Below are 12166 nucleotides of genomic sequence, written 5' to 3' on the forward strand. Positions count from 1 at the left end.
CCTAGCCTGGAACATCTCCTCCTTAAAGATCACTCTTGGTTTCAATTTTTCTTGTCAGTCTTTGGTTCCATTTTAACCCTGGCTAATTTGCCTCTCAGCCCATTGAAGTCACCCTTCTTCCAATTTAGAAGTTCTACTTCATACTGTTCCTTGCTCTGCTCCATTGCTAAGCTAAACCTTATGATACAATGATCACTCTTACCTAAGTGTTCCCCCAAACACTTGATCCACTTGGCCTTCCTCATTCCCCAGCACCAGATCCTGCAATGCCTCCTTCCTAGTTGGATTGAGAACATACATTTCAGAAATTCCTCCCCCTCCTTACTCTTTACTCTAACATTATCCCAATCAATATTTAATGAATGAAAGTTCCCCTATATCACTACTCTATAGTTCTTGCACATCTCTGTGATTTCCCTAAAATAAAAGCAAAATACTGCGGATGCTGGAAATCTGAAACAAAAACAAAAATAGCTGGAAAAACTCAGCAGGTCTGACAGCATCTGCGGAGAGGAGCACAGTTAACGTTTCGAGTCCGGATGACTCTTCATCAGAACTTCATCAGTTCTGATGAAGAGTCATCCGGACTCGAAACGTTATCTGTGTTCGTCTCCACAGGTGCTATCAGACCTGTTGAGTTTTTCCAGCTATTTTTGTTTTTGTGCCTGTGATTTCCCTGTAGATTTGCTCCTCTCTCTCTCACTATCTGGAGGCCTAAAGAATACCCTCAGTTATGTGATCATACCTTTCTGCTTCTCAGCTCTAACTAAATGGATTCTGTCCTTGGCCCCTCAAGGACATCCCTTCTTTCCAACGCTACAATGGGCAGGATCTTTAGGTCGGCGAGCAGGGGGGCGGGGACCACTCGCTGACATGTAAAATGACGCAGGATGATGTCGGACATAACTCCCGATGTCACCCTGCGTCACCTCCATTTTCAGGTCGGCGGGGACGCAGCCGAATCAGCTGCACGCCCGCTGACCTGTCAACGGCCTATTGAGGCCATTTAAAAAGTCGTTAACCTAATTAATGGACCTGCCCGTCCAACCTTAAGGTTGGCGGGCAGGCCAGGAGCCCTGGCGGGCTTCAGAAAAAGCATGAAACCTCATCCACAGGCGGGATGAGGTTTCATGAAAGTTTTTAAAAACTTAATAAATGTTTGAGTTAAAGTGATGAACATGTCCCAACTCATGTGACAGTGTCTCATGAGGGGACATGTCAGGGAAATTTTTTCAACATTTTTACCTTCAAAGTTTTAATTCCGAGCTGATCTTCCCGAGGCAACACTGAGGAATCACCCCCCCGCCCTCATGGGGAGCGCATAGCGCTCCCTGGCGGACATCACGCTGGGTGGGCCTTAATTGGCCCGCCCACGTAAAATGGCGGCACGCCCGGATCAGAGGCGTGCCTGCCCACGCCCGCTCCTGCACATCCCCCCCTGATGGGGGGAAAATTATTCCCAATGTCTTCCCTCATCAATATTGTTACCCTAACTCCCTGTTTTCCATCAATGTCTCTTCTGAACACCTTATGTCTTTGAATATTAAGCACACAGTCCTCACCATTTTTAAGCCACATTTCTGTTACTGACACTTCAACATATTCTCACATGGCTATTTGTGCTTGTAGCTCACCAACCTTATTCACCATACTTTGTGTGTTTACCTATATGTATTGTATATCTGTCTCTGTATCCCTCGGGATCCTTCTTAATCTGCTCCTATCTAATATGATACTACTGCCTTGTCCAGTACTGCCCAACTCTCACTTTATGTACCTTATTCCTCTTTTACACTTCTGTATGCTGATGCCCATGCCCCGGCAATTTAGTTTGAACCCTCCCCAACCACATTTGTAAACCTCCCCGTGAGGACTGTTATGTTTCTATATTTTCTTTGGAACACCACCACCTGGAAATTCCCCACCAAGCTACTCACTATCCTGACTTGGAAATATATCGCTGTTCCTTCACTGTCACTGGGTCAAAATGCTGGAACTCCCTTCCAAACAGCACTGACTCTTATCTATTTCCCCAGTCCTGCTGAGGTGTGACCAATCCCTTTTGAATAGGTGATGCCTGCCCAGAACTAGTCCCAAAGCCCCAAAGAATCTAAACCCTCCCTCCTGCACCATTCTTATTTCTACTCTCTCTATTTGTAGACTAGGGGACCAGGATATCCAGAGATTACTACCTTCGAGGTCCCTCCGTGTTTTGCCACCTTGAAGTGGTGGAGAGACTTATGCGCTCCGATCTTTAGCGATGCTGTCGGGAGCTCCTGGTAGGGTCACCAATGGCGGCAAGGTTGGGGGAGGTGTCAGACAAAGTGGGGTCCAAAAAGTCCTCAACAGCACTGTAGGCGAAGGAAGACTGTGCGTCTCACGACTAGGAAGCTGGAAGAAGGCTGCAGAAGCAAGGTGGTCCCAGTCATTGTGGCTCAACGTGTCAATGAAATCTGACCACCAACCCGTCAAGGTCCTGTGGACAATGATGGTGCCCGAAGGTCCCCAAGTTAAACAAAGTCACGCGCCGGCGTCTACCAGAGTCCATTTGCAATCCTGTAGCGATGGAGAATTGGTGATGGGGACAGGGCTGTGAACCTGGGGAACCTGCACATTGCACACCTGTGGTATGACAGAGGGAGGGGGGTGGAGGTGGGTGGGGGGGCGTCGGCAGTTAGAAAAGATGCCCTAAAAACTGCGGAATCACCATTTCCGTGGTCAAAGAAAGAAAACTTTAAATTTTGCAACTCAGGATGTTAGAACAAGCATGGATAATCTCGACAGTGACCGTCCAGAAAGAATAATCAGATCACGTGAACTATCAAAACTCCAAATTGACATGGCCGCCCACAGTGAGACCCGCCTTCCTGGGGAGGGCCCCAGGAAGGAACAAGCATGGGATAAACCTCCAACAGGAAAGAAAAAGCTGACAGTGCCCCTCGTGTCCACAGAGTTGGCTTTGCCATACGGAATAGGATCTTGGATGCACTGCTAGAACTGCCCAATTGTACAAATGGAAGGGTCATGACATTTTACCTACAGCTCAGGCAGAATCAATACGCCATAGTCATCAGCGCTCGTGCCCTGACCCTCGATTCTGATGAAGATTTTAAGGAAAAGTTCTATTCTGACCTTGATGAGGCCGTTACCGCTATCCCAAAAGAAAAGGTCATCCTTCTGGGGAACTTTAGTGCCAAGGTTGGCCGTGATTCCCATATCTGGAGAGGAACCACTGGGAAAAACAGGGTGGGAAAGGCAAATGGCATCCTCCTGCTGACAAAGTAAGCCAAAGGATGCCAAAGTAAATATAAAAGTAAGGATATAATGTTGGAATTGTATAAAACACTGGCGAGGCCACAACTGGAGTATTGTGTGCAGTTCTGGTCACCACATCACAGGAAGGACACAATAGCTCTGGAGAGAGTGCAGAGGAGGTTTACAAGAATGTTGCCAGGGTTAGAAAAGTGTAGCTATGAGGAGAGATTGGATAGGTTGGGGTTATTTTCCTCAGAACAAAGAAGGCTGAGAGGTGACTTGATTGAGGTGTACAAAATTCTGAGGGGAATAGATAGAGTGGGCAGGATAAAATTGTTTCCCTTGGTGGAGAATTCTAGAACCAGGGGACATAGATTCAAGATAAGTGGCAGTAGGTGTAGGGGGGACATGAGGAAGAACTTTTTACGCAGAGGGTAGTGGGTGTCTGGAATTCGCTGCCCAAGTTGGTGGTAGAGGCAGAAACTCTAAACTCTTTTAAAAAGTACCTGGATCTGCACCTTAAGTGCTGTAGGCTGCAGGGCTATGGGCCGGGTGCAGGAAGATGGGATTAGAAAGGGCACCTGGATGTCCTTGGGCTGGCATGGACAAGATGGGCCGAATGGCCACCTTCTGTGCTGTAACTTTTCTATGGTTCTAAAGTGTGGTCAGTAGCTCTCATTATAATAAACACTCTCTTCCACCAGAAGGTCAAGTGCAAACCCACATGAAGGCATCCTTGGTCAAAGCATTGGCACCTCCTGGATTATGTGATTGTTTGGGTCAAAGATCTAAGTGATGTTTGTATCATTCGATCCATCTGAGGGATTGATGTCTACTGGACAGGTCATCAACTTATTTGATTGGAGATGATCATCCAGATAGCGCCAGGACATCACAGGGCCCAAAAGTCCAAGAGGCAGAACATCAGTGTCTCAGCCCTAAAGCAGCCCGACTGAAGAGAGGAATTCCAAATACAGCTCACAATCAATCTTGAAAATCTTCACTCATCTAACTCAATTCCAGAAAAGTGGGATCAAATAAAGTCAGCTACTCTAAACTCCTGTGCCCAGACCATCGTCATCACCAATATGGGTTTGACGAAATATGTGAATGCCTGAAACAGAAACGAGTAGCCTTCATTGCCTGGCCAAATAACCCAGGGTTGCAAGTCATGGAGGCAACATTCCAACAGCTCAAGGCTGACAGCGAATGACAAATCTGGAAGATAAAGGACCTGTGGTGGGAAAAGAAAGCATAAGATATCCAGCAACATGCTGACCGTCATGACATGCAAAGCTGTTCTGAAGCCATACGGCCATTTATAGACCAAGGTCAAATGAACAAAATCCCCTTCGCTCACAGAATGGTGTTTCTCTTCTTAAAGGTGACAATGTCACCCATCAATGCAGGAAAGAACATTTTCAACAACCCCTCAACTGTAAATCTATAGTGACAGCTGATAATCTCCAAGCTACCCTCCACTACCCTGTGGTAGAATCCATGCACCCATCCATGGATCATCATCGATGGGAGGGTTGGAACAAGCAATCAAATGGACGGAAAACAACAAAGCCTGTGATCCCAATGGTTTTCCAGCTGAGGTCTGCAAAGCTGGCGGGCCTATGCTCACATCAAGACTCCATGCACTCATCCTATCGATTTGGGAGGAAAAAGAACTCCTCCCCCACCATCCTGGCTTCAGATTGCGATAATCATGACTACCTTCAAGAAGGGAGATAAATGATGCTGCAGAAACTATCGAGGTATTTCCCTCTTGTTCAGAGCAGGGAAAATCCTTACACATTCTCCTGAATTACTTACTTCCTGTGGCTGAGGAAATCGTCCCAGAGACATGTGTGGCTTTAGATCTTCCAGAGGCACCTCTGACATGGTCTTTGTTGCCAGACAAATCCAAGAAAAGTGTCAAGAACAACACTAGGAACTCTTCATTACATTCACCCACAGCATTTGGCTCTGTAAAATCGCGAGGCTCTGGATTGTGCTCCTGAGATTTGGATGTCCAAGAACATCAGAATCCTGCAATTGCTTCACGCAGATATGTCTGCACTGCTCGATTGGGAGATCGGAAACAGATGCCTTCAAAATCCGGATTGGGGTCAAGCAGGGCTTTGTGATAGCCCACATTCTATTTACAATTTACCTGACAGCAGCTATTCATCTTATCAAAGGTCAACAGACCTCTGGTGTAAATGTTAAATACTGCCTAGATGAAAACCTCTTTAATATCATTTGCCTCCGTGCGAAAATAAACTGACCACTGTAGCCAGACACGATCTATAGCTTGTGGGCGGCTGCAGTGTTATTGCTCACTCTGCTCCAGATTTGCAAGCCAGTCTTGGTCTCTTCAATTCTACATACAGGAATCTTGGCCTGTCCTTGAATGTTGCCAAAACAAAACTCAAATCATCCCACTGCTGACCAGCCATAAATGTTGAAGGAGAGACTCTGGAATATGCTGAGCACTTCCCACACCTTGGCAACCACGTCTCTCAAAAGCCCACCATTGACAAGGAGATCTAACATTGGACCAGCTAGACTCGTTTGGCCTTCTAGTGTACGTAGTGAGTGTTTGACAACAAAAACCTCCACAAGTTAACAAACATCCTAGTGTACAGAGCAGTTGGCATCACCGCAGCCCGAGATCTGCAACACATAAGACTGCCAGAGAAATTGCCTCAGCAATGCCTCGACCATATGCTCCCCTTCAATGGGAGGACCATCGAACAAATGCTGGTGTTCTTCTTGAAGCCAGATCCACAAGCATTTAGGCAAAGCTCCTGCAAAATCAATTTTGATGGACTGGACACTGTATCCAGATGGTTGGAAAGCATCTCCCCAGCCAGGTCCTGTTTTCTCAACTCTCAAATGACCAATTTTTCAGGGAAGACAAAGAAATCTCTTCGAAGACTCTCTGAAGCTCTCCTTGAAGTGCAGCTGCATTGACATTAATGACTGGGAAGAGCTTGCTACCAATCACCCAGAACGGTGACAACTTGTCCAACAAGTCGCATCACACTCTGAGTCCCAACGTCTTAATAATGAGGCAGAGTGATGGCAGTGAAGGGAAAAAAGGGACACAGATCCTGCACTCTGGGTCCCACTACCTCATGGGACATCCAGCCCCATGTGTTCAAACATCTGCTGTCTGAGAATCGGCCTGTTCAGTCTTTGAAGACCCATGGCACAAACCTGTGACCCTGAGTAGATGTCATCCTCAAATCAAGAGACAACCAACAATGACATTTGGGGTTTAACTTTTTAACTTTCTCTCTAGCTGCTGAAAATCTAACTGTTGGAACTCAATAAGGTCCTTTACTCTGGCAACACACCATGCAGGATTCACAATGACATTTACAGAACTGCTGGTCTGCTCCATGAACTATGGTGTCTGCTATAATGACGGTATTTCTACTCTTTCCTCTGTAGAGATTGGAAAATCCAAACAGGTTGTTAGGTTCCTGCGTTAAGCTAAGAGTGAGGTCATAGAATGTGCACAGGGAGCCACAAAATCAAAAGGAATCAATCCACAACTAGTCTGGGCCTTTGAAAATGCACTAGAGAGAACCAACATATCCAAGACTTTTGTCTTCCTTTTACATTTGCATGACAGCTGCATTGCATGTGTGAGCTGTGACTCAGTTGGTAGCACTCTCACCTCTAATTCACAACGTTATGGGTTCAAGTCTCATTCTATAGTTTGAGCACAAAAATCATGGCTGACACTCCAGTACAGCACTGAGGCAATGCTGCATCGAGGTCATCATTTGGATGAGATGTTAAAATGAGGCTCCAGCTGGGTGGATCTGTTATGAAGACATGCTTATATCAAAGATTGATTTTAACCCACCAGCTGGAAACATGATATTGGCCATTTAAAAGTCAGACTTTTCTGAAAGAAACGAAAGTGATTTCAACCTACATCAAGATGGCCGACATTAATTGCTTGGACAAAAAGACCTTGATTTTTAAGTTAGCTCTCCAGATGAATTAATCAAATTATCATTGGAATATACAATTATGTTCGAATTACTGGCAGTTGGAGAGAGATCACATGACTAACCTAAGTCCTTTGTGTCGTTTAAGCACTTGGGTTTCAGAGCAGAACTGGACGAGCAGTTGAGCTAAGTGCAGCTCCTGCTTCTCTTTCTCTCTCTCTCTCTCTTACACTCCACCCAACTAACAAGTTTGGACCCCATCTACTAATTTGACTTTGTCTCCATTCTGCAATGGACAAAGATTTTAAAGAAAGAACACAACTCCACAGCTGTGTCTGCAAGAGAACAATCAACTTCGGCATCTGCATCTCAAAATCTGAACCATCAAATTCAGCCTGCAGCCAAACTATGAACTTTAAACTCCTCTTATTTCTTACAGACTCTAATTTGGTCAATCTATCCTCCCCTACCCTGTAATGTGTTTGTATATGTGCGTGCGTGTGCGCGCAGATGTCGGAGTGTATTTTATTATTTTAAATAGATTGGTTTAAATATAATGAAGCTAACCTCCTTCTTTATTAAACTCAAGAAAATCTGTCCAATTGGCTCTTTTATGATCACAGTGCATAAACAGTTAACTTCTCACTGAATTGGCAAGTATAAACATTTTTAAACAAAAATACCTGTTGCGGTCAAACGATGAGAGGGAAACGATGGGAGCCCTTCAATCTCTCCTCACCTGGTCGTAACAGATACCATGGCACTATTTTGAAGAAGAGCAGGGGAGTTTTCCCCATGTCCAAGCCAATATTTAACACTCAATCAACATCACTAAAACAGATCATTTGGTCATTGCAGTTGGTAAGACTTGCCTGTGTGCAAATAGGTCACACTTTAATCATTTCAAAGTTTTGGGACACTCTGAGGTTGCGAAATTCCAATTCATTCTAACTTACCTTTCACATCAAGCCTGCAGTCTGCTACCGCTTCTCCTAGTGCATTGACTGCTTTACATGTGTAGACTCCTCCGTCAAAGGGACTAGGTTTGCGGATCTCAAGTGTACAGATCCCCTCATTTGTCAGAGCTCTGAACTTGGGGTCTTGGCCAAGCAACATCTGGTTCTTCAACCAACTGATTTTGGGCTGCAAGAGATGATAATAAAGAATTCTTGGAATGTGAAGTATTATAGTCAATCACACTGGGTATAATACATTATAGGTTAATTGCATGTTAATTGTTTTCAATTGTATGTAGGTGGTGGGCATTTATTTTGGATTCACTTGAGCCCCTTATAAGTAGATACAATCTAAAACTGTGCTTGTTGGGTGAGGAGGTATATGCTTATGATGTGTAACTCTGTAAATAAATATAGAATGTGTAAAGATTGACTCCAGTTCTATACTTCATCAACTCTCTCTCTGGATTAGGGCATTATAGCAGAGGATGGAATCCTAAAGATAAACAGGGAACAGGGAGATGGCAGATAATTTAAACCAATAGTTTGCATCAGTCTTCATGCTGGAGGACACTATAAACATTCCAAAGATATCAGATAAGCAAGGAGCTAATGGGAGGAAAGATCTTTTAACAATCTTAATCACGAGGGACAAAGTATTTGAGAAACTAATGGGACTAAAGGCAGACATGTTGCCAGGACCTGATGGCCTGCATCCAAGGGTTTTAAAGGAAATGGCTGCAGAGATAGTGGAGGCATTGGTCAAAATATTCCAGAACTCACTGGATTCTGGGAGGATCCCAGCAGATTGGAAAACCGCTAATGTGACACCCCTGTTCAAGAAGGGAGGGAGACAAAAAGCAGGAAACTATAGGCCAGTCAGCCTAACATCTGTTGTTGGGAAAATGCTAGAGTCCATTATTAAGGGAGAAATAGGACATTTAGAAAAGCTTAACACAATCAGGTTCAACATGGTTTTGTGAAAGGGAAATCATGTTTGACAAATTTGCCAGTGTTCTTTGAGGATATAACAAGCAGAGTTGATAAAGGGGAACCAGTATATGTAGTGTATTTGGATTTCCAGAAGTCATTCGATAAGGTGCCACATAAAAGGTTATTGCACAAGATAGGAGCTCACGGTATTGGGGGTAATGTATTAGTATAGATTAGGGATTGGTTAACACACAGAAAACAGAGTCGGGATTAATGGGTCTTTATCAAGTTGGAAAGACGTAACTAGTGGAATGCCACAAGGATCAGTCATAGGGCTTCAATTGCTTACTATTTATATTAATGACTTGGAGGAGGGGGCAGAGTGTAATGTATCCAAATTTGCTGATGATACAAAAATAGGTGGGAGGACATGTTGTGATGAGGACATAAGGAATCTGCAAGGGGATAAAGATAGGTTGAGTGAATGGACAAAAGCTTGGCAGATGGAGTTTAATGTAGGAAAGTGTGAGGTCATGCACTTTGGTAGGAAAAATCAAAAGGCGGACTATTATTTAAATAGAGAGTCCAACAAAGCGCAGCACAGAGGGATCTGGGTGTTCTTGTGCATGAAACACAAAAAGTTAACATGCAGGTGCAGCAAGTAATTAAGAAGGCAAATGGAATTTTGGCCTGCATTGCTAGGGGGGATTGGAGTTTAAAAATAGTGAAGTCTTGTTACAACATACAGGGTATTGGTGAGGCCGCACCTGGAGTACTGTGTACAGTTTTGGTCCCCATATTTAAGAAAGGATATATTGGCATTGGAGGCAGTTCAAAAGAGATTCACTAGGCTGATTCCTGGGATGAAGGGGTTGACTTATCAAGAACGGCTAAACAGGTTATGTCTTTATTCATTAGAGTTTAGAAGAATGAGGGGTGATCTTATTAAAGCGTACAAGATTCTGAGAGGGCTCGTTAGGGTAGATGTTGAGAAGATGTTTCCACTAGTGGGGAATCTCCAACTAAGGGACATAGTCACAGAATAAGGGGACACTCATTTAAAACTGAGATGCAAAGGAATTTCTTCTCTCAGAGGATAGTGAATGTGTGGAATTAGTGAGAAGTGTGAAATTGATAAAAAGTATTGGAAGACACCAGCACATCCCACTGTAAGCCTCCATTGACACTGACAATCACATTATGATTTTAACCTGGAGCGTCCATGAATCTAAAAGTATGGGACAAAGACAGAAATATTTTCATTCTACATTTTGTAGATCTGGTGACTGGATTTAGTCTTTCCATAATAATAATAACGAAGGAGAAAACAGTTGTTATAGACAAAATCACAGAGAAATGGTTAGGCTTCAGGCTTGAGACACCAATTAAGTTTCTGATTGATAATGGTGGGGAATTTGCCAATGACGAGTTCAGAGAAATGTGTGAAAACATGAACATCATGGCCATGGATACAGTAGCTGGAAGTCCTTTCAGCAATGGGCTCTGTGAAAGAAATCATATGATGATCAATGAAATGCTAAATAAAATTTTAGCTGATCAACCAGACTGCAAGACAATTGGCCTGGCATGGGTGATCTGTGCAAAGAATCCACTCCAGGTGGATAGAAGGTAAAGCCCCCATCAATTAGTCAATGAGTGAAATTCCAAACTGCTTTCTGTTCTGTGTGATAGTCCTCCTCCTTTACAAGGCACTACAATTAGTTCCAATTTTTTCTGCACATTTGAATAATTTGCACACTGGCTTTCATCAAGGCTGAGGCCTCAGAGAAAATTCAGAGAGCTTGGAGGCATCATGTAAGACCAACTGAGACAGAATTTAATTCAGGAGATTGGGCGTATTACAAAGAAGAGGGTCATTGGGAATGAAAGGTCCTGATGAGGTACTGGTCATAATGGTAAGATTATATTTATTAAACATGGCAATCAAGCTGTTCATATTCATTTTTAATGATTAATTGGAATTAATGACAAATTCTCAGACTCTGATCAGCTGATCAAAGTAATTGAGGCTCCTTGGAACTCAAATGCTCCTATATTTTATGATGATTGTCCTGAGGAACAGAATGCAGTCGATCAAGTGCTGGCTACTGATAATGTGAGTGGTCATGACAAACTGGACAGAGCTAACATATCCAAAGGTCAATTGCCCAGAGTGGATTCTTGGGTGACAAATTCCAGGGGGGTGTAGTGAATGGAGAGAGGTGACAGTTGTGGGATGTACAGGAAAAGCTGCTGGCAAGTTTAAATATTGGTTAAATGCTCAGGATGATGGTCCAGGAGCAAGGTCCATGGACTGGGATGATGGGGTGAAAGGCTGAAGAGTCAGCACTAATAATGGGTCCAGAAATGACTCTTATGTCATAAAATGATCATGTAAGAGAGAAAGACTCTGATCAGGCCAGAGGGAGATCTCACAGTAATTGTCCTGACACACATAAAAAGTACAAGTAGAGGGGGTAGCACTGATTAGACAGTAAAGGTCACAGAATAGTTTCAGAACAGAACAAAACTAGAGGTTCTCATGATGGTGAAGTTTGGTGGGTGCCAATGAATCCACAGGTAAACCAAGGATTGCCCTCTGATTCTGCACCAAAAGTTGCAACGTCTGATCAGGAAAAGCTCTTTGCAAATTCCTGGAGAATGAATTTAGGAGAAACAATTAAATTGCCCGTTGCATGTTTTAAAAAACATTTCTCAGCTTGATGGGCTAAAATTGAACTGTCCATTTGAAGTTTGCTGGACGCCAACAAGCTTGAAGATAAACTAATAAGATAAACTCATAACAAATGGAGTTAGATAGTCGGAGAGAGTTTGGAATTTATTCAAAGGTACCAGATAGTGGAAACCAGCTTTGTCACATAAATGGATTTGAACTGAAAAAGCCCTTGCAGATAGAACCTATGAGGCTAAAGTAAAGTCAGTTGCTTGGGGTTTTGGAGAGTGACTGGATGATAGAGATGTTAGAGTGGACTGTCCCACAGCTGGAAATATGTTGTAAACCCTCTCAGCTATTTTAGCCTCATAATCGCAGGAGTGTAGGTCAAT

At 43.6% G+C, this 12166-nt stretch overlaps 1 protein-coding gene across 1 annotated transcript in view; it reads right to left on the minus strand.

Moving 5' to 3' along the window:
• LOC144683652 (myosin-binding protein H-like) overlaps nucleotides 1–12166 on the minus strand; it is a 78749-nt gene that overhangs the window by 16472 nt on the left and 50111 nt on the right. Inside the window, exon 9 of the mRNA XM_078546901.1 lies at nucleotides 8168–8354. Coding sequence (XP_078403027.1) covers nucleotides 8168–8354 — 187 coding nt within the window. The remainder of the gene's footprint in view (nucleotides 1–8167; nucleotides 8355–12166) is intronic.

Source organism: Cetorhinus maximus, chromosome 8 (assembly GCF_964194155.1).
Source record: "Cetorhinus maximus chromosome 8, sCetMax3.hap1.1, whole genome shotgun sequence".
Classification (NCBI taxonomy): domain Eukaryota; kingdom Metazoa; phylum Chordata; class Chondrichthyes; order Lamniformes; family Cetorhinidae; genus Cetorhinus; species Cetorhinus maximus.